The sequence below is a fragment of the Ursus americanus genome, chromosome 21, assembly GCF_024610735.1.
Source record: "Ursus americanus isolate L20-20 chromosome 21, mUrsAme1.1.p, whole genome shotgun sequence".
NCBI lineage: Eukaryota > Metazoa > Chordata > Mammalia > Carnivora > Ursidae > Ursus > Ursus americanus.
This window is the reverse complement of record NC_142147.1, coordinates 41,231,615-41,256,532: the sequence shown is the minus strand read 5'-3', so window position 1 is coordinate 41,256,532 and position 24,918 is coordinate 41,231,615. Positions and strand designations below refer to the sequence as shown.

Below are 24,918 nucleotides of genomic sequence, written 5' to 3'. Positions count from 1 at the left end.
AGTAGGCCCAAGCTAGGCTGCAGCTCAAGGGAGACCACTAGCTGACCCTAGAGCATAGCAAGGGCATTGATTCAAACACGAATGATGCCTCCCCCTAACCCTGAGGCAGCCTATCCTGCAGTGGGCCTGGAATCAGCTTTACTCAGCCAGTCAATGACTCCTGTGTGAACTTTCTTCACTCCAGGGGATCCCCAGATGAAGAGCAGGCACTGAGGCTGGGAGGGATAGAGGGAAGAGGCAAACCACTTTTTCATTTAATAAGCATTTACTGAGGCTCCTTCTGAGCTATGCTCTGAGCTGAACAATGCTGGGGACACAACAATGACAAAGACAACTGCAGGCCCTGCCTCACAGGGCTCAGTCCAGTAGGGGTAGACAGACTTATCTTCAGACTGTGACAGCCTGGTGGATCAAGAGGAGACACCTGGTGATCAAGAGGCTTCCCAGAGAATTCATAAAGATAACCAAGGGAATACTGAGTAGAGCATTCAAAGGCAAGGGCGTGTGCGCAGACAGAAAAGTGTGAAATAGACTGGGGAGTGGGAAGACAGGGATGGAAGGTAGGCGGGCCAGATAATGCCATCTTTGATGCCAGATTTCAGGGCTTGGAATCTGTCCCAAGGGCTCAGGGGAGTCAGGAGGGTTTCAAGCAAGGGAGGGACAGAGTCAGGTCAGCCAGACCTGACTTTAGTAAGAGTCCCTGGCTACCATATAGTGACTGTACCAGACTGGGGAGACAGGCTGGGAGCCCAAGGGAAGCTGGAGTAAGAAATCCCTGCAGGCAACTGGAGCATGGCAGGGCTATAGCGAACGGAGGAGGCAGGACAATCTGGAGGCTGAGTGGATGGGCCCCCGGGCTGAGAGGCTGGTTTGGAGGGAGACATTGAAGGGCGAGGCCCACAGCTCTGGCTTGAAGCGGGGAGACCCTGAGATGGGACTCGGGGAGGAAATGCAGTTTTGAGGAGATACTGCCAGTGCGGGACCCAGTGGATGGGAGGGCCCCAGGGGATTTCCAAGGGGGAGGTCTCCAGGACACCATGGGGCTCCAGGTTTGGGGCAAAGAAATGAGGCCGGGATTAGGGAAAGAGGAGACAGCCTGTGGTGTTGGTGAGAAGCATGGGAAGAAGACAGCCGAGGGCAGCGATCAGGAAGGGCCCAGTACCTGGGGGAAACAAGTCCTGGGGCAGGCGTAAGGAGAGGGTAACGTGTACCGCAATGCAGATAGCTCCGGTGTGGTTATCGCTTTCCCTTTTCTCGTATCACCTCAGCGTTGTAGGGGCGGGGGCGGCGGGGGGCCCACTGCGCAAGTGCAAGGCACTGATGCGCATGCGCCCCTGATTCCCGCTCAGTCCGACGCCGGAGCGAGCGTGCCCCGGTCACGTGGCAGTCATGTGGCGATCACTCTAGGAGTCTAACGGTAGGTGCAAAGATCTGTCCCCTGGGGCCTAAGCCCCAGAATCTTCCTGGAGCTCAGTGGGCCCTCAGACTAGACCCCGCCCCCCAGACCTCCCCCGTCCCTTATACTCCTCCTTCCTTCCCAGGCCTGGTGGCCCGCAGATCCGACCCCTTATAGGAATCCGGTTCCCAGCCTATAGACGCAGCCCTCAGACCCCTTCCGTCCTCATCCCCTTCCCCTAGCCCGCAGACCCCACCCCAACACCCAGAGGCTGCCCTGAACCTCAGTCCGTGTCCCAGCCCACAGAGCCTGCCTCAGGGCCTCAGGCCCTGCCCTGACTGCCCTCCTCCCTTCCACCCCCTCGCACAGCATGGAGACATCATCCCCTCTCGGGCCCCAACACTTCCTAGGCCCCTTTTCCACCAGACCCTTTCCCTAAACCCCTAGTCTCCTTTCCTCAGCTCAGATCCTATCCCTGGAGCCCTTACACCCCCTCCGCCAGACAGAATACCTAGCCTCAGACTCACTTAGACCCCAGACCTGCCAGTCTGTAGCTCTCCCAGATCCCACCTCTTTTCTCATTCAAACACCTAACAGCAGAGCGGATTCCTCCTGAGACCCATCCCTTTCTCAAGCGGCCCTCCAGGACTCCCAGCCAGGTCTGTTTTTCTTGCTCCCAGAGGTCCTATCTTCCCTTCTGTCTTCATGAGACCCCCTAGGTGATCCCTGCCCAGGAGCTGAGCGAGGCCGGAGCCCACAGATGCCCTCCCTGCGCTCTCGCTTCCCCGTGGAGCTGGGCTCTGTTAGGGATCCAGAAGGCCAGGTGGGACGACTGCATCGCCTGGCTGTGGCCGGGGGCCCAGGCTGGGGCCTCACTCGGCTCCTGCGGAGAGGTGAGGATTCGGCTCCTGCAGGTGCCTGCGGGAGCCATCTCAAGAGGCCGTGTAGGAGGTGGGACTTCAGTGGGCCAGTTGTGTACCAGGCACTATTGTGTGCCAGCCTCTGTGATGGGGATTTAAGGATTTAAGGATTACCTTCTGGGTCATTGTGAATGAAATCTATCATGAGAATTTAAGAGAGTGGTGAGGATGAAGTAGATACACCGAAAAGAGTGGCTTTGTAATTACAAGAGCTGGTCATGCAACTCCCCCTCCCCAACCCCAGGGTGAAATAGCCAGTGCAAAGGCCTTGAGGTCAAAACAAATTGTAAGTAGCAGCAGGGGAGGAGGGGGACTCGGAGAGGGCTGAAGCTAAGAGGCACCAGCTACAAACAGGAAAGGGCCTCTGAAGTAGTGGGTGAATTCTGTTATATTTTGTTGTGTGTGTGATGGGAAGCCATTGGAGTTGTAGGCAGGAAATTAACATCTAATTTACAATTTCCATTTTTCACTGATTTTTCTAAGTCGATTGTGTTTCTGGCCACTTTCTGAACTTAATAATTGTAAATTTTTATTCTACAGTTTTTGTTACCTACAGATGGTGACAATTTGGTCCCAGCCCTTTAAACTCTAATTCTTTTTTTCTTCGTGTAAGGTGTTGGCCAGAACCCCCAAACCTTGTTGTCAATGGACATCTCTTTCCTTGTTCTTGATAGTAAAGGGATTATTCTGTATTTCTCCATCAAGTATCGTGGGTGCTCTCGGGTTTTGGTTTGTAATTTTTGTAAAGTGAGGAAGTTCCCATCTATTCTTAGTTTTTTGAGGTATTTGCCCCCCAAACATAAGTAAGTATTGAATTTCATTTTTAAAAACTTATTAATTTAGTGATTCATCACTTACATATACCACCCAGTGCTCATCATAACAAGTGCCCTCCTTAATACCCATCACCCATTTAGCTCATCCCCCCACCCACCTCCCACCATCAGCCCTCAGTTTGTTCTCTGTCATTAAGCGTTTCCTATGGACATTTTGAATTTTATCAGGTGCTTTTTCTGTATCTGCTGAGCCAAATGTGATTTTTGTTCTTTAATCCATGAATATGTTTTCCTACATTGATTGATTTTCTTATGTTGTATCGTCCCTGATTTCTGGGAATAAATCAATTGGATAATCCCTTTTAGTCTGTTGAGGGGGTAGCATATATGATCATAAATGGAATTGAAATATGATTTCATTTTTGGTTCTGGAAACTTACCTGGCTTTGAAATTAAGGTCATTCTATCTTCATAAAAGGAGTCTTGCCCTCTTTTTCTGTCTTTTTGTTTGTTTGGTTGGTTGGTTTTGGAACAACTTGTACAAGATTGTCTATACATGAAATGAAATGATTACCATTGTAATGATTATCTATATCGTGCAGTGATTTGTGTTTTAAGAACATCCTTCTGCAGGGCAAGACAAATGCAGAAAACCAGTGAGGATGCCATTGCAAAAGACAGTGGGCTACTGGGTAAAATAGAATGCAGTAAATGTGATATTCAGATATTCCTAAAGGACCATGTTTGGAGGGATTTTGTAACAGAGACCAAGCTGGGTTGGGCCAAGTGCGTGATTGATTTTAGCCGTATCTGCCTAGGACATAGGACTGCAAGGACAAAGACAGCATGCATTTGCCCTCAGTAGGGAGATAGGCGAGGGCCTAGGGGAAGAATTCGGGATAATGGGTATGGAGAGGAGGGGTTGGAAGAGAATCTGGTCAGGATGGTGGGGGGAAGGGATTGGCATAAGTGGAGTGCAGAGGAGGTTGCTACTTGGATTCGGCTCTTAGAAGCAGTATTCAAAAATAAACTTGAGATTTTGCCTGATAAAATCCAAAGAGTTTGCTTTTCTTGAAGAATTGGCTGCTGGCCACATGGGACCTGTATATATACACTGAATTAGAGCTGGGTGGAGGCTGCCTGCCCTGGACAGTGCACGAGGCTCCTGTCAGCCGAGGTCCCTGAGACATACACTTCCACCTGGCCCCCCGGGCACCTATGTGTGATTTTGACACTTCTGGGATGGCAGATGGGTGTCAGCATAGCAGGTGGATATCACCCCTTGTTGCAACTCTGGGGACTTACTAATGGTGAGCGCTGTGTTGAGACAGATTCTGAGCAGAGTTCCCAATGGTTGGAGGATGGGGGTTCCAGAACATACAGATAGAACCTGGAGTTGAGGGTGACCCAGGCAAGGAGGGACTGCGGGGACTGGGAATTGGCAGAAGTATTGTTGCATAGCAGCCCCCAGGACCTCTGCCTCTGGAGTAAAGGGCAGGGACAGTCCTAAGTGTTGCTGCCCCATAGTTGTCCAGGTGGATGGCGAGAACTCTGCTGGGCAGACGGGGCTCTTCCTCTCAGCGCTGCTGGGCCACAGCTGTGCCGTGCAGCTCTTGCTGACCTTTGGCGCCAACCCCAACCAGTGAGTGGACCGATGACCATGCCCCCACACTCCCAGGGGTCTGGGTCTGAGCCCCAGAGAGCCTGAGAGTCAGGGCTTTCCTCCCCAGAGACCACTCCCTCATGACACCTTTCCATCCTGATGATCCTTCCATCCCCACTGATCTCTCGCTTGTTCTCTGGACTAACCCCTTGTTCTCCAGGGACTATTCCCATTCTGCCACTACCTCCCATGCTCACAGTGAGACTCTCACCTCTCAAAGGCCCCACTGTGTCCCCAGGTGACCCCTCCTGTCCCGGTATCCACCTCCCATGTTCACTGTGACTCCCCTCATCCCTCAGTGCTTCCATCCTGCCACCACTTGTCCCTTTTCTGCCCCTTTCCTAATCCATTTCTGTCCTCATTGTTCCGCTGCAGCCGCTGCCTTGATGGCAGCACACCTGTGCACGCAGGCGCCTTCTCGGGCCGCAGCCTGGTGATGCTGCACCTGCTACAGGCGGGGGGTGACCTGCGTCTGCATGACCAGCAGGGTCGCACGCCTCGGGACTGGGCAGAGGAGGGTGGTGCTAAGCAGAGCTGGGAGGTGAGCAGTGGCCCAGGTGGGGTGGGGGCATATAGAGCCGGCACCCCCGTCTGCTTCACTGCACACGTCCCCCATCCAGGTGCTGGAGCTGTTAGAGCTGTGCCGAGCCCACATATCAGCGCTAGTGCATGACGGTGAGTTGGCAGCCAGTGCATCACTGGGCCAGTTGCAGGCCGGCTCTAGACACAGCCTGTGTGGCTCCCTGTCCTTGCTGCGGCTGGTGCGTGTGGACAGGTAACTATCCACATCCTGAAGCCCCCTCACCCACCACCTCCAGCTGCCCTAGACTCACCCCTGGACTTCCCTTTGCCCCAGGGCGCCGAGGCCGGAGCACATCAGAAGACCCCCCCAAATTCCAGCCTTGGGGTTTGGCCAGGTAAGTGGTAGAGGTTGGGGGAGCAGGGAACACCCCTGTCCGCTTTGTGCCTCATAGTCCCGCTCCCCATCCCCAGCTGAGCAGCCTGTGGCCACTGGGGCTGGTAACAGGCATACCCCTCGCGGACCCCAAGGAGATGCTGCCAGCCCAGGGCGAGCCCGACCGCACCTACGAGAGCAGCTCCCACACCCTCATGGCCAAGTGAGAGAGAGCCCCTCCCACACCCCCTGCCTAGCTGTCCAGCAGAGTTCTGGGAGGTGTCCAGCTCTCCTCCTTCCCTCGTAGGAAGACCCCCCATTTCAGACCTGTGGCTCTTTCCCCCTCCCCATTCTCTAGCCTCCTGTGGAGGGGCCACCCTGTGACAGCTCGGCAGCTGAAGGCACCTGGAACTCAGCCAGATGTGCTGTTGGCTGACCTTCAGCACTGCAGGTACACCACCCCCGGCCTTGCCCCAGGCTGGCCCAGCCCCACAGACCAGTCTCCGGCCTGCCCTCCGGACTCAAGTGTCTCACAAACAGGAGGCCAGGGAGTGTGGCAGTGGCCACAGTTACGGTCTTCACCTCTGGGCCAGGACCTGGCAAGGAGCCCTCCTGCTGGAGCAGCCACCCTTCCCCCACACTGTAAAGTGGGTCCCAGGGCTGTGTGCGGTGTATTACAGGCCACAGAGGGATGGCTGGGCATGGGGAGGGGTACCCCAGATGGGGTATGAACTGGGTGTTGGCCCTGCGAGCCAGGTCTCAGTTTCTCCTCTGTCTGGCGGCTGGTGCAGATCGTCAACCCCTGGCCCATGCTGATCTGTGCCCAGGAGCAGCCCCCGCCATGCAGGTCGGGGCCTCCTGGTGAGTGGCCTGCTCTCCTCCCGCCCAGCACCCTGCACCACCCCAACCTGCTGCTGCTGATGGCACTGAGCCCATCAGCGGACCTGTCAGGGCTGTGCCTTCTCTTCGAACCCGTGTGGCTGGGCTCCCTGCATGTGGTGCTTCACCCACGCGGGCCGAGTCCGGGAGGGCCCTGCACTGTGCCGGGCCTGCTGCCTGGCCACCTGCTGCTGCAGGTGCTGGAGGCCCTGCTGTTCCTGCAGGCCCGCTGGCGCGCTCATGGCGGCCTCAGCTCTCACGCCGTGCAGCTGGTACGGCCAGGCCTGGCCAAAGTGGGCAGCCTGGAGCACGGGCGCCCGCTGCACCAGCGCTGGCTGCAGCCCAGGTGAGTGCCCGCCTCACCTTTCTGCCCCTGTATCCCTGTCCAGTGGCCCCTGGCTCACCAGGCCCCTTGGCCTCCACAGGCCACAGCAGGACTACGCCCGGGGAGGCCCAGGCCCAGGGCTGCCCCCGCCTCCTGAACTGTACCCCTGGCTGCCACTTGAGCTCATCTGCGGTGACATGCCTGCTGCCACCTCAGATCTCTACAGCTTTTGCATCTTGGCCCAGGAGGTGTTCACTGGTCAGTGAGTGATCCTACACCCTGCCCCACTGAGGCCGCCCTCCGGTTTGGGTCCCCCAATCATGCTTCCTCACAGGAGAGCTGCCCTGGGCCGGGAGAAAGGGGCCAGAGGTGAAGGCTAAATTGGAGGCAGGTGAGAGCCCGACCCTGGATCCCCTGGTGCCGGCCCCCTACCAGGCCCTGGTTCAGGCTGGGCTGGGCCTAGGGCCCGCTGACCGCTGGGGCAGCCTGCAGAACACTCGATACCTGCTGCGGGAAGCCATGGCCCAGGTACGGGACAGGTTGGCCAAGGTGGGTGGTAGCCACGGAACCTTAGGCAGGACCCGTGTCACACACGCAGCCTCCTTTCCACAGGACTCAGCTCCTGAGGTGAGTTCCCCGAGGCACTGGACCACACGAAGCCCTGTGTCTCAGGGTTTCCTACCAGGTTAGAGGGCATGGAGGGGGTGGTAGCCGGTGCTGAGCTCAGCTCTGCTCCCCATGTTCCAACCAGCTGGTCTGTCCCCCCAGAGACACTGTACTGTGAGGTGGCCCCCAGAGCCCAGACTACACCCGGGCCTGTGCCCCCTTTGATGTCCCTAGGCCCTTCCCCATGCCAGGTAGGAGCCAGAGCAGGTATATGGAGGACCAGGGGAGCTACGGAGCACTTGGGCCACTCATGCCAGCTCCTGCCATTGTCTCTGCAGGCCCTGAAGACGCCAGAGGTCACAGGCCACAGCAGAGTCCAGAGGGCCACAGCCTGGGACTCAGGCAGCAGCTTGACTCTCGGCAGCAGCCCGAGTCCCGGCCTCAGCGTCTACCCAGGCTCTAGCCCTGCAGCCAGGATCAGCCCGCACTGCTGCCTGGAGCCCAGCTCAACAGTATGGATCCCGCCAGTGACCTGCGCGACTGTCCATTCATTAAACTGTGACCCCTCACCCCAGTTGTCACCAACCCGTTTCCCTGGCTGCCTCTCCTTTGACCAGGGACCCCCCCCGGAACCCCCCAACTGTCCTCTCACTGACCTGTGCCCACTGACCAACCCAACTTCCCCCAGGGCCCTGTGCTGCACTCCAGCCTTCAGGACTCAGCCTCCCTTCTGGGGACCCAGGGTTCTGTGGAGCAGTTTGAGAGGAACTCAGCCAAGATGCCAGCCCTGCAGGGGCTGCAGTGGCACACACACAGGGCTGCCCTGCTGGACCCCCACCCCCGCCCTGTGAGCCCACCCCCTGCCTGCTGACCCACACCCTGGAGGCTGCTGGCAGGGAAGGCCACGAGGGCGGGTGAAGCAGGGGACCCTGAGCCTGTCCCCTGGCCCGTTTCACCCTCCCAGGCCCATCCTGAGCTCCATGGCTACTGGGGGGCAGCTCCAGCCTTTTTCCCCTGCAGGAGCCCAGTCCTGAGCTGATCAGAGGAGGTCGCTTCTCCAGCCTGCAGAAGTGAGAACTGGGCCCTGCTGGGGGCCCCTGGGGCCCTTTCCTCGTCCCCGCAGTGACCCCGGCTCCACCCCATCCCACTGCTCCCCAGGATGGACCTGCTGGAGGAGATCCTAGCAGAGCTGCGAGATGGACGCCGACTCGGAGACAAGCCCAGCCTCGACCCCGCTCCTGACACGGATTCTTAGAGGGCCAGTGACTGCCTATCTGCAGACACCGCCCCTCAGAGCCTCCCAGGAGTGACTTCCCATGCAGCACTTGCTGAAATGATGAAGTGATAAAGTAATCCATCCGTCTCTGCCTCTTTGTTCCCTGAGTCTGGCCCCAGCATGACACTAGCAGCCATGTTTTCACTGTTTTTATTCATTAATTTTGTCAGATGGTTTAGTGGGGCGTGTGGGGGGGAGATGGGCAGGAGCTGTTCCCCAACCCCCTGTGCACAGGTCAGGACAAGTTGGGGGCTCCTGGAGGGAGAGGGAAGACAGGGTGTCAGCCTAGCCCTCAGATTTGTGCGAGAGCCCCCAGGATGGGAGGATGGTGGGTGGGGAATGGGTGTGCCCTTCGGCCCAGGGTAGGGAAGCTATAACAGGTTAGGGACCCACATCAGAAACAAGTTACAAAGTTAGAAACCTGGGGTAAGGGTCAGGAGTTCAAGAAAATACAAAACAAGGGACTGAATTGGGCCAAGATCAGTGAGGGGGAAGGGAAGGGAGGAAGGTCTTTCCCTGCTGTGGCTCAGCAGTAGCTTCGGGTCTGACCCTCAGAGTGGAGGGACCAGCTGGGAGTGGGGTAGGGGGGTGGGGGACCAGCCCCCTCCCTTCCTTGCCCCCCATTCCTGTACAAGGACCCACGGTGGTGCTCGCCCCCCCTCCCATAGGCTGGTGGGGCTGCCCTGTACAGCAGGAGAGGCTCTGGAGTTCCCCAGGGTGCAGGCACCCTGTGAGGGGTGTGGGGGCCCCAGGGGGCCCGCTGTTTCTGGGGTAGGCGGGGGGCTGGGGGGCCAGGATCTGAACGGCTACGGGGGTGGGCAGGAGGGGAGGAAGAGCTGGAAGAGGCGGGTGAGGGACCCCTGGGCCCCAGCGCTAGATTAACATAGAGGGGCTCAGGCCGGGTAGGGCGCCTGGCAGGATGCTGGGGGGCTGAGTAGCCAAGGTGGTCATGGGGAAAGCAGGAAGGGGCTGGTGGGTAGCTGAGCAGGAAGTCGGGGGACCTGTGGAGTGGTGGCGATTGGCCAAGCAGGCCATATGAGGCATTGAGCCTATCTGGGGGCATAGAGCGAAAGGGACTCCAGGACCTAGTGGGGCCAGTGTAGGGGGCTCCCTCACCCGTCTCAATTTCATAGTACAGGTTCTCTCCCCTGTCAAGTGGTGCAGGGGGACCTAAGGGGCTCCTCCAGACTGGGGCTGGGGAGCTGGTCTGGAAGGATGAGGAACCCAGGGGGTACAAGCCTGGTTTGGGGACCCCAAGGAAGGGCGGCAGGCACTCCCGAGGGGCTGAAGAGAAGAAGCCGGGAGTAGGAACCTGTGAGGGGACAGAATACAGGAACTGAGCTGCCATCTCTGGCTTATCCCCACACGCCCTGCACCCCCCACCTCTCCCGAGCTGGGCACTGACCTGGGCAGGGCCTCTGAGTCCCCTCCTTGAGGTCCCTGGGGGCCGCTGGCTCCTCACCAGGCTCCCATCACTTTGTTGCCTTGGTAGGGAGGGTGGGGGTCCAGGAACCCAGGCACCTGGGTGGGCTAGGGAGTTGGGGGCTGGCCCAACCCCTGAGGTCCCTGGGGGCTCACCGCCCACCTCCAGCGACAGTGAAGGGTGGAAAGGGGAGTGGGGAGCAGAAGGGGTGCTCCCATGCTCCTGTTGGCTCTGTCTCTGGGCCACCTGCTGAGCCCGCTCAGCCAGGGCCAGGGCCATGAGGCGTGCTGGGTTCTTGGGGGGTGGGGGTGGGGCCCCCCCAGGGCGCAGGAGGGACAGGGGTGGGGGCAGCAGCGGTGAATCCATACCAGGACCTACACAGGGAGGAATGGGAAGAGGAGTCAGCCAGGTCTCGGGTGCAGCGTCAGGGTCGATCAGGGCATGAGGCAGGCTAGCCAGACTCACCATGCTGGCCTTGGGCTCCCCGGGGAACAGGCAGCGCCAGCTTGCTGCAGATCTCCTGTTGGCACGTGTCACTCAGCTGGGCCTCAGCTCCCCGCAGCAGCAAGGGGATGAGATGGGGCCGGAGGCCTGGGCTGGGGCTGAGGGTCGGCGTTGGGGTGACTGAGGCAGGCGTTCCCCCGGCCCCCAGCAGCTCCAGGACAGCAGGTGGCACTGATACAGCCAGGGGCTCTGAGATGTCCAGGGCAGTGGGCGAGGCAGGACTGGCGGCCCCACGGGGTGAGAGGGCCTGTGGGGTCACCCTGGGTGGGAAGGCAGAGGCAGGGGCTGGGGGTGCCGGGCTGGCGGGAGGTGCCGGGTCCCCTGGTGTGGGGCTGCTGCAGCGAAAGGTCAGGGGATCAAAGTCGAGCCCCCGGAGCCCCTCCAGGCAGCGGGGTGGGCTGAAGTCCAGCTCGTCACCATCATCTAGCCAGGCTGAGGTTCGGTGTGAGGGGGACCCAGAGAGTGCCCCCAGCCCAGCTCCTGAGGATCCAGAGGATGAGGACTCCGAAGAGGAGGAGGATTCAGAGGAGGAGGATGACGAGGACAGGCTCTCGCAGGAGCCAGCTGGTGCCGGGCCCACAGGGAAAGCGTCACTGCTGGAGTGGGGTCGCCGGAGCCTGTGCAGCCTCTGGAGGCCTGGAAGGGGGAGCAGTTAGGTCAGGGGCCAGAACTTGACATAGCCATACAGCAGTAATAGTAGGGTACATCACCCAGTGCGTTAGGCTGGGGAAGTTACAAGAAGAGGCGCCTCCCTGGATAGGGTCCCAGTGGCTGCAAATCCAGGGAGAGCTTTTCGCTGTTCAGACTCACAGTGAGAAAGGAAAGAGACGGCAAGGCCATGATGAGACTCCTTCTACACCCAAAGGCAAGACTGACATCTGACAAGCACGCGGTTGGTGAGCAGGAGTCCAGCAGGGTCTCCTGGGCTCTCACTATGGGGAGTGTAGACTGGGCAACCAGGTTTGGAAAATGATCCTGCCTCCTCACGTAGGTGGAACATGAACAGGAGCATGGCCTGCGGGGCACCCTCCGCTCCTGGGTGCCTGGGGTGCTCTCCACAGTGTGGCCGTGCCGGGAGTGCTCACCAGGGCCCCCAGGCCCCTCAGGAGTCGGATGGACAAGCGACTCTGATGGGAGAGCCGCACACGGATACCAGAGAGCAGCCAAGAGGAATGAGCCTGAACTACACTCCGCCACATGGGTGGCAGCGAGCAGAAAGTCAAGTTCCATATCCAGCACCACACCCCCTTTCTTAGGAGATCTTCAAAGTTTCAAAACAGCAAGGACTGTGCCATATGTTACTTAGGCAGAGGCCTTCAGGTGGTAAGTAAGACCTTAGAGCAAGGGGATGCTGCCCATCAAATCTAGGGTCCCCTCCGGTGGAGGGGCAGCAGATGGGAGAGGGGAGGAGCTTGCAGGTGAGGGAGTGGGGCTCTTCTAGTTCTGGCCAGTGGGTCCACCGGTGTTCGATTTATTATTTAGATTTTTTTCAAAAGGAGTGAATAAAAGCCTGAGAGGCCCCTGCCTGGACCAATGATCACAGTACATCATGAACCAAGGGTGAGGCTTTATCTAGCACCCTGCACCTCATGCCCACATTAGGAACTAAAAAACAAAACAAAAAACCACCCCAAATGCCCCAAATTTGAAGTACATTTAGAGGCCACCTCAGGGCCCCCAACCCTCCCAGCTCCACCAGGGCCTGGGGATGAGCCACCCAGCGCTCACCAGCCCCGCTGGCTTGTGATGACAGAGACTCCTCACTTTTGGCAGATCTCAGCGTGACTGTGTCAGGTCGGCCGCCTGCGAGGAGAAGTAGGATGGTCATGGGCACTCCGGAGTGCCTCCCCTCCCACCCTACACCCACGGCGGCCTCTGACCTGAAGGCTGCGGTGGGGCGCGGGTGCCCCCCAGCCAGGGTAGAGGCTTCTTTCGGGGGATGCTGGGGCCCCGACCCAGTGCAAAGAAGGTCTTCCAACTGCTTCCCCCTGGCTTTCGCTGTTTCTCGCCTCTCTCCCCTTTCCTCCTGGGGTTTGCGTGAGACACAGGAAGCAGTCTGAGATCTGGGGCCTCCAGGCTGGCCCTGTGCTCCCACCAGCATCCCACTCACCTTTCCACAGGTGAAGCTGGGGCCTTGGGAGGGGTGGGCTCGGTAGGAGTCCCCAGCCGGCCCTGGGTCCGAGCCTGGGCTTCCTCCAGCGTCAGCAGGCGAGTGGAGGGGCCGCTGCCCGCAAGAGACTTGGGCCTGGGGAGGAGGCAGCGGCCTAGGGAGTTGGGAAAGGGGGCAGCTGTCAGCTCAGGGGGCCACTCAAGGCCACAGGCAAAGCCAAGCGCTACAGCCCAAGCCCCGGCCCCGCAGCGTGCCCACCCGGGCTGGCAAGGCAGGGGGCCAGGGCGGATCAGGCGGGAATGGGTGGGCAGCAGGCAGGTGAGGAGGAGGAGTGAGGCAGAACGAGCTGATGAGGAGGCAGCTCCCAACAGCCAGCGAGGGCAGCGGCTCTGGCTTCAGTTACCTCGGGCCAGAGGGCCCTCCGACGTGCTGAATCCTGATTGGGCTGGGGTCCGGGGTAGGGCGGGGAGTCTGGGTGGGGCCGGGGCGGGGTCAAGTCTGGGGACCTCCCACCTCCTCCCTGGTTGACCCATGGCCCCAAGAGCCCCCAGGAGCTACAAGGGGTGAAGGAAGAACGATGTCCGGGCCAAGAAGTGGGGATCCTGAGCGTAGGAGCTGAAATGAGAAGGGGGGGGAGGGGAGGGAGAGGCCGGGGCGGGGTCCTCAAGGAGCCAGGAGGGAGGTCCAGCTTCAGTGGGGTAGGGATAGGGCTGGGAGCCCACCTGCCCTCCCACTGCAGCCCTAACAATGAGGGGGCAGTAGCCAGGACATCAGGGGGTGGGATGGGCATACCTGCAGGGTCGAGGCCAGCAGAGGTGAAGGTGTCGCTAAACAGGACATCCACGTGAGTGAGCAGGAATTCCACCACCACCGACTGCACCCGTACCTCCCTGAAGGCTGCTGCCCCACCCAGCCCCACTGACTCCAGTTCCATGGACCTGGATGGGAGGAGGGGGAGGGAGGCCAGGTGCTTTGAGCCCCAGCTGGTGGGTTCCAGCTAGGCGCAATGGGGAGCCAATGGAAGAAATGACGTCATCTAACACCTCCGACCTTATCAAAGTGATCACATCCAGGATTGGGTTCTCAACCTTTCCCCAAACCCCTACCTCCCTGCCTTCCCCATCTCAGTGAGTGCTCAGGCCAAATCCCTCTGGGTGTTGCTCCTGACCCCTCTCCTTTGTTCCCTCACACCTACATCCAATCTCTCAGCAATCCCTGTCTGCTCCACCCACAAAAATATCTCCTTATTCTAAGCTCTTCTCCCCACCATGGCGCAGCCTCCATCCTCCCACTCCCAGACGTCACAGCAGCTCCTCCCTGGGCTCCCTGTCTGTCCTGCCCCCTGCAGTCTGCTCCCCTCCACAACCAGAGGGAGCCTGTGATGTCAGGGCCCTGCTGGCTCAGAGCCTCCCCTGGCTGCACCTCCGTCCTGGCAGAAACTAAGTCCTCACCATGACCCAGGACCCCGTAAGTCACTCCTGTAGCTGGTGCCCTATCACTTCTGACATCATCGTCTCCTCCCCCTCAGCCGCTCCCTCGCTTGCTCACCCACTCCAGCCACACTGGGCTCCCTGTGGTCCTCCAGCACAGCAGGCACCTTTCAGCCTCCAGACACTGGCACTCGCCTTCCCTTGGCCTGGTCTGCTCCTCCCCAGATATCCCCACAGGCCCCTCCCTCGCCTCCTGCAGGGCTTGACTCAAATGTTACCTTCCCAATGCAGTCTTCCCCACCCACTTTATTTAAAGTCGTAAGCTTCCTTCTCTCTTTTTTTTCCTTTGTCCTAATAGTTCTTATATCCACCATCTCATGGACCACCTATTTTATTTAGGACAGAGAGCTCTTCTGCCTTGGTCACCATCGAATGCTCTGGGGCTCACCCTGCTACTGGCCTTAGGAAGACTTCTTATGGAAACCTCCCTTGTCACTCAAAACTTTCAAAATGCCATGACCCCGTGGATCTCCTTTCCCTGCTTTGTAATCTTTCTCCTTGGTACTCATCACCATCAGACCTTATTCTCTATTTTTCTTGTTGATAGTTCATTGTCCATCTCCCCATGAAAATGTGAGTCTAGGAGCACAGGATCTTGCTCGCTACCAGGTCCCGGTGCTGAGAACAAGGGCTGGCACCCAGGAGGTCCTTACGAAATAGGTGTTGAATGAGATGAATCAGAGAACAAAAGCTGTGTGGGTTCTGGGTGGGAAGTGTGGGGCAGACTTGAGGCCCAGCCTGTGGAAGGAAGCTGATGGGGGCAGGCTGTGAGCTGCCCGCTTACCGTAGAAGGTTGGGTGCCCAGACAATGGCCAGGTTGCGGGCATGCATGCTGGTGTTGGCACTGTGTCTCGCCATGCGGGCCAAGTGCCTCAGCAGGTATTCCAGGGTCCTGAGGATGGGAGTGGAGGAGAACACCTGAGCCTCAACTCCCTTGGGACCCCACCACAGGCCTTCCCTGCCCCTTCTGGCTTACCTGTAGTGAGGCGGGGGCAGCTGCTGGATGACGTCGTGGACACGCACCAGGCGTTCCTCCTCCCCAGGCACGGACATGGCTTCCTGAGATGATGCATAGGCGTGATGGGGGTGGGCCAAGGCATCCCCACACCCTCCAACCTTGCCAGCTCCCTTACTCACACTGAACTTCCCATAGAGCTGGTATGTGAGCAGGGGGTTCGGCAGCTCCCGGAAGTAGAGCTTGCAGAGGGAGGACACACTGTGGATGTCCTGCAGGAAGGCGGGGCCGGACAGTTCAGGGATCCTCTCGCTGTCGAACTCATGCCTGAGGCCACCAGGTCAAGAAGAAAGATTCAGGTCAGAGCTGACCTACATGGCTGTATTCTTCCCCCACCTCTCAGAGTGTCCGTACATGGATGCCACCCTCTTCCTGTGCTGGGCTCTTCAGAGGCAGAACCTTACGGAACCCCCCAACAACTCTGTGTGCTTCAACGGGCGTGCCCCCCATTTTACAGAGGAGGACACTGAGGCTCAGGTGGGAGAGGCTCCTGCTTGCGGCTACCTGAGGCCATCTGAATACAGAGCATGACCACGCATGCTCCAGTCATTTTCCTGGCTTCAAGAGGTCACTGGAAAATGTGGCCAAAATCCCAGCAGCCCCCACTCAGAACTCTCCGGTGGTGTCCCACTGCTCTTGGGTGAACGCCCTCTCATGTGACCTCGTGCCTTGTCTCTCAGAACCCCAGGCTCCACACCGTCACCTCACGCCTCCTGTTAGTCCCGATGCTCATGCCTCACTGCTTCCCGCTTGAGACTGTTCTTCATGCTGTCCCTCCTCAGCTCAGACCCTCCTGTGGTTACCCCCTTACTTTGTGTAAAAGGCAAAATCCCAACAGTATCCTAACAGAAGGCCTTGTGTACTCTGCCCGCATTTACTTCTGGGACATGAACTCCTGCTGCTTTCCCCTTGTACTAACTGTTCCCACCACGGTGGGCGCTCATCCCAGGACGTCCGCACAGCTGGCCTGTCACCTCCTCTAGAGCAAGCCCTCCGCCAGGCGGCCTTCTCTGCCCACTGTATTTAAAACTGCAATTTCCCTCCCCAACATACTACGATCCTCCTTACCCCATTCTATTGTTCTCCACAGCACTTGTCACCTACTAGTACACTCTCTCATTTCCTTGTTTGTCTCTTCCTCCAGTGTGTGACCCCGCGAAGGCAGAAGTGTCTGTGTCCCCAGTGCCTAGTGTGTGGCATGTGGCGGGTACTCAATGAAGACTGATCTCTGCTTCCAATGCTTATTCTGCTCTTGCCTTTCAGGCCTCAGCTTGGGTGTCACTTCTTCAAGAAAGCCTTCCCTGACCCCAGCCCCAGTCCAACCCCACCCTAAGCTCTCCTAACCGTCCCCTCACCCAGATAACTCTGTGTCCACAGCACATGGCACAGGGCCTGGAATAGAGACAATGCTCAGTAAGTGTGTGGAAGGAAGGACTTGGTGGAGGGCCCTCACCGTAGCCTCTGGATGTTGGATGACACTCCTGAGAGCCGGTAGATTCCATCCACCACCCCATGGGCCTCAATAAACTCGGAGCAGCAGCGAAGTACCTGGGGCACTGGGAGAAAGCAGGGCTCAGGTCTGGGCAGGCTGCAACAGGGTGGGAGGAGTAGGCTGAGCAGGTGGACATGGGGCCTCACCGTCCTGGCCTGAATTGCTGAGGTGCTCTCCAAGGTCACAGCCAAACACCCTCTGCCGCAGGATGCCCCGCTGCCGCAGCCGCTGCCGAGAAGGGCGGGAGCGCATGAAGGTTCGGAGGAGGCCAGCCAGCTTCCCACGTGGCCGGGGCACGGCTGTGGGAGGAAAGGCAGGTCATAGAGTGTCAGAGCAGCCACTGGTCTTATGGGGAGTGGGGTGGGCAGGGGCCTGGCCTCTTGTTCCCATTACCTGAGGTTAGAGAGGAGACACCCTGGTGTGTTGGGACACCACATGGGGGACCATCGGCATCTGTGGGGTGAACAATGGGTGGAAAGAATGGACGACAGGCAAAGGATGCAGGGAGGCCTCCCCATTGTGCCCCCGGCACTCACCCCCTTTTAGTCCTGGACCAGGCCGCTCTGTGAACAATTCCACACACTCACTGGGGAAGAAACCGACCTGAGGAGGGTTTGGGGTCAGTGAGCAGGCCACCCTAGCTGGCACAGTGCCCTGACCCCCGTCCACCCAAGCCAGGCTCACCTGGAAGCCTCGTTTGCCCCGCCACCAGCTCCGATCCTCGGTGGGTGGCATGTCGATCACGGAGACAATGTCTCCCACCTGGGAGGGGGAAGGTAATTGGAGGGAGGGTCAGAAGGGACAGGGAAAGTGGGGAGCCCAGCCAGGAAGCCCAGGCTTCCCCGCAGCCTCACCTCAAAGGAGAGCTCATCTGGAGCCTGGGCTGTGTACCGTTTGATTACGTGCGCAGCGGCCACTGCAGGGATGTTAAGGGAGGCCTCCTCACTGAGGAGCAGTCGCCGCCCGTGGTTGTCCAGCTGAGATGGAGAAAGGCCAGAAGGAGGAGATAATAAGGGCCCGGGGGAGGCTGCTACCTGTCCCCTACCTAAGAGCCTCTGTCAGTCAGAGCTATTGGTCAAACACCTAAATTCTTGCCCAAAAAAGCCCCTCCTTTCCTCTCATGTCCCAGGACACCCCTGTACCCTCATCCTCCAGAGCAGACACTGCACATCTGCTCTCCGAAAACCTACTGGTTTGAGCCACTGCTGGACAGACGTTCTAGGAGTTACAGTCAAACCTATTTCTAACTGATATATCTTGAAATCCTCCCATCCCCACAGTCCAATGCCTGCTGACACACACGCACACACACGCACTCATTCTCTCTCACAGGTATGTGCCCACACAAACACTCCTCTGCTCTGGCTCATTTCTCTTCTGTGCCCACACACACTCTCAGACTGGTTCTTGCTCCTCAGACATCCCTCACTCACTCCCAACTCCAAGTCCCCCTTCCTGGGCCCACCTCCATCCAGGTGAGCACAGGCCCACAGTTGAGGTTACTGTCCACCAGGCCTGACAGGGTCTCCAGGTATTGCAGCAGCAGTGGTACCAGCATCTGGGGGCAAGTTGTCAGGGGGGCTTTTGTGAGGAGACCTTGAGAGAGTTTGCGGCCCTCCTATACTGCCCTAGCTCACCTCTGGGCAGGACTGAAATACAGCCTGAATGCATGGGTGCTGCTCCGCTGGTAAGCACTGAAATATTTCCATATCAGTTAGTAACAGGCTATGCCAAGCTCCTGTGTGCCCCCATGGGTCCGGGCCATGCTGACTCTCCCACTGAATCCCCTGGAATGCCTCATGATCCTAAAACTGAAAGGAGCCTCCCACTGCAGTTTCATTCTGGGCCTCTCCATTCTGACTGGTTGGAACCTGGGCCATACCAGTGTTTAAATATTTAACTATCCTCTCTTGATGGTTTCACACATTGCTCATGAGGACACACCAGAGGATACACCAGAGCTGAGGCGGGGGCTGAGACAACAGTTTACCTGGGCAGCCCTGGCCCCCTCTGGGGGTGGGGGAAGCTCTGGGAGGCAGGAGAACCTCCTGTCAAATATGCACCGGTGTAGGTGGGCATCCAGGGACCGGAAGTCATCATAACTTCGGAGAACTGGCCAGGAACGGCCCTGTGGGAGCAGGAGGGACAGAAAGGAGCAGTAGTCCCATGACACTGAGCTGAGAACCATGAAGACCAGTCTGTCAGGCCAGATGAGAACGGGGTGGCCTCACCTGACACGTCACTTGCACCCCAAACACCAGCTCATTCTCTCCAGAGAAGCTGGGGCCTTCACGCTCTGGGGACAACAGGAGCTGTAGAGGGAAACAAAGGCCCAGGTAAGGGTCTCACTTTTGTCCCAGTCCTGACCTTTCCAGGTTGGCACTATCTAGAGATGAATCTGTGTCCCCTGCCTGGGCCTCCCTAAGGGCAGGTGATGTCTCAAAGTACAGGGTCCTGGCACAGAGCATACACCTAACAAAAAGTTAGGTGAATGAATAAAGAAACGAATGGATGAATGAATGAACCATTCTCCCCTTCCACCCTACAACTCCTGCCACTGACTGCTCAGATGGGGGAAATAGCTATTCCTGAGATAGGTTTCAGGGGTAAAGTGGCTGATATTGCTTCAGGCTTGGGTAAGATCTCACCCTCCCACCTGAGTGCAAAGCCCTCCTACCTGAATATGGCCAAAGTCAACATTCTCATAATGGAAATGGGCACAGTCGGCCAGCCGGGGGAAGGGACCTCGAGGAGCCGAGAGCCTGGGGGACAGGTGACACATCACTGGCGGCTCCTGTGTTTGGCCCCCCTCCTAAGCTGAGCCTCACCCTCACCTCACCTTTTCCCAGGCTTCCCCTTCACACTGGGCCCCCCAGTGTGGGGCAAGGGCTGCACTGAGCCCTCCCCTGGGCCATCCAGGCTGTCAGTGCTGCGAGCCTGTAGAACAGAAAGAAGAATCAGAGGCCTCCAGAGATGGGAGCAGAGAGACAACGGGGGCATTGTTATCTGTGAGCCTGGGCACGAAGGCCCGAATTGCTTCACAGGCAGTCCTGCATGGAGCAGAAGGTAGGTCAGGGGGAGGTGAAGGCAACTAAGGTTAGGCTTGCTTCTTTGTGTGTTGTCTGGGGTGGGAGGCTGGAAGAGCAGAGCCTGAAGGCGAGGCAAGGAGAGCACATGCTGGTACCATCTCTCTTTGTTTAAAGCCCTCCTTCAGCCCCTGCAGGGTATAGTTATCTCCCCTATGTGCCTCTCCACACCTTTTATTGATGTCTGGACAATCACAGCTCCCATCTTATCAATCTTCCTGCTTCTAACCTCTCCCCTCCTGCTAGCTTCTTCACAGCAAGTGCCAGTATAATTTTCATACCACACATATCTGCCTGTCTCTCCACAGATCATAGACCTTCAATGGCTCCCTGTTATCTTCAAGATAAAGTCTGAATTCTCAGGTCTGTTTACCTCTCCAGCCCCATTTGCCGCCACAGCCTCCACTCTCAGAGCTCTCAAACTTCTAAGAGTCCAAAAAAAGCACCATCTTCTTGTTTCCTCCTAGGCCTTTGCAAAGGTTGTTCCCTCTGCGTGGAACGCTCTTCCCCATCCTTTCAGTAGGTTCCTTCCTCCTCATCCCTCAGGTCTTGTCTCTCTCATTCCCTCCTCTTGGAAGTTCTCCCTGACCCAGGCTTTGTCAGCCTCCTCTTCGAGACCCCTCTATCCCCTGAAGTTCTCCCATCCCAGCCCTGAGCACTCTGAAATATTGGTGACAAGTCCATCTCCCCCATTGGACTGTGACTTCCCCAGGATCAGGGTCCAGCACAGAGCTGGGCACAGAATGGATGCTCCTCACAAGTAAGGTTGAGCCTGATTCTTCTCTGGGTTCCAATGCCCAGTCACACAGCAGGAGCCAGGTAAAATCTGATGAATAAATTAACCAGCTGCCAGATCAGGATTTCCCAGGCTGGGCTTTAGCCTCTCCCTCCTTCATATAACTGCGACCCCAGGTTCATCCTTGGGTCTCACCCTCGGTTCTGTCCCTCTCCAGCCCATGAAGCTACCCAAGGCAGGACAGGATGTGAATCTCTTTGCGCCTGGAACATGGGGTCTGCCAGGAGGTATCAGGGAATGTCTGTTAAGTGAGCGAATGAGGGAATGAATGGATGAATGAGCAGGAGCAGCATGGTGGGGAGGGGGTGGGGAGGGAGGGTGAGGACAAGAAGATGGAGAAGGACCCAAGGATCTAGCGAGAGGTATACTGCTGGTTTGGGATTGGGACTGGGGTGGAGTAAAGAGAGGGGAGATGCTGAAGAGGCTGAGGTTCAGGCTGATGGCAGGGGTAGGGGAGGGTTGATTGAAAGGGAGCTGAACGGAGTGAGAACGAGGAGAAGAAAAGGGTCAGGCTGAGGATGGAGCCGGGTGGGGGTGGGGCTCAAGAACCACCAAAGGGGCTGGTGGTGGAGGGGGAGGGGGCTAGTCAGGGAAGGGTGGATGTTGGGAGAAGACGCTGAGGACCGCTGTGGGATGGGGGCTGGTGAAGGACCCAGGAAGCTTCAGCAGGTCCCTAGGGGGGGCACTTGGGGGTGCGGGTCCTTCCCGGGACTAGCCCATCCCCCCAAGCCTGGGTCCTCGGCCACTGTCACCTCCATCCAGGGCGTGGAACAGGATGCACACTGAGGGGGCGGGGCCGGGGAAAGGGCTCCGGCCCAAGACCTGCGGGGAGACGAGAGGAACCTCGACGAGGGGTGAGGGGCGGCGCGGGCCGCGGGCTCGGGCGGGGCCGGGGGCGGGGCGCGCGGGGCGGGGCCGCGCGCGGACAGACTGACACGCGGACGGACTGACGGCCGCGTGGGCCCCTCACCACCATGGTAGCGTAGCCTCCTCAGGCGCCGGCCGCGCTCGACCCCTCGCTCGTCGTCCTCGTCGCCGCTGCCGCCGCCATGGCGACACAAAGGGGAGGGCACGAGCCGCGCGCGGGCGGCTGCAGGCCCCGCCCCTAACGGCTGCCCGTGGCTCCGGCGCGCGCCCCACGGAGGCGGGGGCAGCGGGGACGCGGCGCCGCTTCTCATTGGCTCCACCCTTGGCCTTAGGATGACACCCCGCCCACCCGGAGGGTTTTCATTGGCTTAGGCTTCCGTCCCATCCCTGGCTCGGTCGCTTCAGTCCCGCCCCGCGAAGTTTGACAGCGCCGCGCCCATGACTGCTTTTCATTGGCTGTCATTGCCCTCCTGAGACACACCCCTAGGTTCTTTATGCTTTGCTTCCAACACTTCCGACGCTAACCAGTGGGCCCTCCCCTTAGTCCACTCTCATTGACCAGTCCTCCGACACTTTTTCTCCCCTTTGACATTCTTATTTGGATGCTTCCATGGCCTCAGAGCTTTTCTCCACCGCCAAGCAGCTTTTCAAGGTCTCCCTCCTTTAGCTCCATCTTGTCGGTCCCGACCCTGACACTGCCCACAGAATACTGAGGGCATTTGCCCATGGAAGGTTTTCACTGGCTCAGATACCCTGTCTGGGACGTAATGCTAGGCAGTCTGGGACTGGGCCTCGCCCTTCCCACTGGACATTGTCCTTGCTTCCTCCTCTACTGCTTCTTACAGGCCGGCCTCCAGCCTTGACTCCTTTTTCCTAGAACTGGTTTCGCCCGCAACACCAGAACGTGACCACGCCTCCCATAAAGCCAGTCCCAAGAGTTCCGCCTCTGACTTGAGCCAGGCCCAGAATACACTATAACAACGCCCTTTCCAAGAGAACTTTTCCATTAGTCATGTTCTCAACAGGGTTCCTCACCTCAGAAACTACTGCTTTGATTCATTCAATCATTCATTCAAAAACTCTAATCACTTAATTTGTGGCTACATCAGTAAACAAAGCAAAGGAAAATATATCCTGCTCACATGGGGCTCAAACGCTGGTGGGAGAAGACAATGAACAAAATGTTCAAAAATATAGAAAATTAGAAGGTGATAAATTCTATGGATAAAAAATTAAGCAGGGATTGAGGAAAGGGAATGCTGAGGGAGGGGGTCAATATAGAGTTACTTATTTCAACTTACTGAACTTGCTGACCTCACTCCCATCACAGGGATTTCTTATATGATGTTCCCATTGCCTGCAGTCTCCCCTCACCCCCCCCTCACTAACCCCTTTGGTGGTTTTATTTTATTTTATTTTTTTTTTTTTTAAAGATTTTATTTATTTATTCGACAGAGATAGAGACAGCCAGCGAGAGAGGGAACACAAGCAGGGGGAGTGGGAGAGGAAGAAGCAGGCTCATAGCGGAAGAGCCTGATATGGGGCTCGATCCTATAACGCCGGGATCACGCCCTGAGCCGAAGGCAGGCGCTTAACCGCTGTGCCACCCAGGCGCCCCCCCTTTGGTGGTTTTAAAACATGACTGCAAATTCTCTGATTCTGCTTTCATGAAAAGCTGGAGTCTATGTCCCCTCCCCCTTGAATCTGGGCAAGACTGACAACTTCAACCAACAGAGAATAGTGGAATTGACATTATGTGATATCCAAGGCTAAGTAGCAAAAAAGCAACGCATCTTCCTTTTTGTCTACTGCACTGACTAGCTCTAGAGCTTTGAGGCATCATGTGAGAAGTGCAGCTATGGCCAGGAAGCCATGCTTTGAGGAAGCCCAAGCCCTATGGAGAGACCATGTGTGAGCACTACAGTCCACAGTTCCAGCTGAGCCCAGCCTTGGAGTCATCTGAGCCCTGGTGCCAGACTTGTAAGTGAAGAAGCTCCAGAGATTCCTCCCCTGGCTGTTGAGTCACCTTTGAGTCTTTCCAGTTGAACCCCTAGACATCATGGAGCAGAGACAAACTGTCCCCAACTGTGTGCTGTCCGAATTTCTGACTCACAGAATCCATGAACATAATAGAATGATTGTTTTATGCCACTAAGTTTTGGGGATGATTTATAATCCAGCGATAGTAATTAGGATGGCCCTTTGTCAATTAGATAATTGACAATTGTCAGTTCCTACCTGTCTCAGCTTAAATGTAACTTCCTCGGAAATCCTTCTAGGCTCCAGTCACCTCCCAACTAGATCAGGTTCTGCTACTATAAACATCTTTCATTTCTCTTTATATCTAAACAGTGACTTCCTTCTTTTTGATTTCATTTAAATGTGTGGTTTATTCAAAAAGGCTGAAAACAAATATATATCATGTCCACGATATACAGAAGCTACTTTTAAAAAAAGATTTTATTTATTTATTTGAGAGAGAGAGAACACAAGCATGGGGAAGGGCAGAGGTAGAAGCAGCCTCCCTGCTGAGCGGGGACCCCGACGTGGGGTTCATGGGGTTCGATGTGAGGCTCAAACCCAGGATTCCAGGATCATGACCTGAGCCAAAGGCAAATTCTTAATTAACTGAGCAACCCAGGTGCCCCAAGGAGCTACTTTTAACAGAAACCTATTCTATTCTCCCTTTTTTATAAATACAGATATTAAAATAATCCTGATCATACATTCTCAACATTTTATTATGAGAAGTTTCTAATATACAGCAAAGTTGAAGACACCCGTATACCCACCACTTAGATCTTACCATTGACATTTTACTGTATCTACTTTATGTCACATTCACCTATTACTCTATTCATTCTATTTCATTAATCTTACTATTTTTTGGATATATTTCAAAATAAATAACAGACTTTGGTATACTGTCCCCTAAACACTTCAACATGCATATATTTAACTAGAGTTCAATATATGTTTTTATTTTGAGGTCAACTTTACCTACAATAAAATTCAGAATTTTCACTGAATTTTGACAAATGCATACATTGTGTAACCAAAATCCATACCCAGCAGGACAACTGGACTTTTTATATGGCAGCCCAGGGCTCCAAAGCACACAAAAGAGAGGGGATGCAGGGCCACCAGGTGGAAATTGTATCATCTCTTCTAATCTGGTTTAGAAAGTTAAAGCAGTGTCATTTCCTCTATATTCTATTTGGTCAGGCAGTCCCCAAAGTTCTACCTAGTTTCAAAGAGAAGGGACACGGACTCTACTTTTTAATGGGAAGTGTGTCAAAGAATTTACAGACAGAACAATAGGTTTTTCAATAGTCCAGACAGGTGATGTAGCCTAGACTGGGGTGAGGGCAGTGGAAGAAGAAAGGTTAAATTCTGGAT

The 24,918-nt window shown here is 56.8% G+C and overlaps 2 protein-coding genes across 8 annotated transcripts; one reads left to right on the top strand and one right to left on the bottom strand.

Annotated features, from left to right (window-relative positions):
* Positions 1–51: 51 nt before the first annotated feature.
* On the top strand, positions 52–8,823 carry LOC123793919 (inactive serine/threonine-protein kinase TEX14-like). Of its 6 annotated transcripts, XM_087870704.1 has the most exons (15): positions 52–2,289; positions 4,620–4,734; positions 5,131–5,296; positions 5,376–5,530; positions 5,612–5,672; positions 5,749–5,873; positions 6,009–6,101; positions 6,540–6,875; positions 6,955–7,112; positions 7,189–7,382; positions 7,467–7,539; positions 7,623–7,711; positions 7,799–7,972; positions 8,481–8,530; positions 8,619–8,823. In XM_087870704.1, the coding sequence occupies exons 1-15, from the start codon at positions 2,157–2,159 to the stop codon at positions 8,713–8,715; spliced, it is 2,019 nt and encodes a 672-aa protein (XP_087726830.1). In that variant the 5' UTR covers positions 52–2,156; the 3' UTR covers positions 8,716–8,823. The 6 variants fall into 6 exon arrangements, with proteins under 6 accessions (XP_087726830.1, XP_087726829.1, XP_087726831.1 ...); XM_087870703.1 differs by having other exon boundaries at positions 7,189–7,539; positions 7,623–8,307; positions 8,619–8,708; XM_087870705.1 differs by lacking the exons at positions 5,131–5,296; positions 5,749–5,873 and having other exon boundaries at positions 2,200–4,734; positions 7,189–7,539; positions 7,623–8,307; positions 8,619–8,708.
* A 47-nt stretch (positions 8,824–8,870) lies between these two features.
* On the bottom strand, positions 8,871–21,753 carry ARHGAP33 (Rho GTPase activating protein 33). 2 transcript variants are annotated; one of them, XM_087870702.1, is made up of 22 exons: positions 21,623–21,753; positions 19,610–19,707; positions 19,448–19,532; positions 19,002–19,082; positions 18,761–18,898; positions 18,236–18,328; positions 17,625–17,747; positions 17,455–17,532; positions 17,307–17,373; positions 17,164–17,223; positions 16,917–17,069; positions 16,732–16,834; positions 15,401–15,545; positions 15,240–15,322; positions 15,048–15,155; positions 13,566–13,711; positions 12,774–12,927; positions 12,544–12,689; positions 12,392–12,466; positions 10,625–11,299; positions 10,142–10,533; positions 8,871–10,048 (listed from the first exon to the last, which is right to left on the bottom strand). In XM_087870702.1, the coding sequence occupies exons 1-22, from the start codon at positions 21,626–21,628 to the stop codon at positions 9,263–9,265; spliced, it is 3,795 nt and encodes a 1,264-aa protein (XP_087726828.1). In that variant the 5' UTR covers positions 21,629–21,753; the 3' UTR covers positions 8,871–9,262. The 2 variants fall into 2 exon arrangements, with proteins under 2 accessions (XP_087726828.1, XP_045655901.1); XM_045799945.2 differs by having other exon boundaries at positions 8,871–10,533.
* Positions 21,754–24,918: the final 3,165 nt, after the last annotated feature.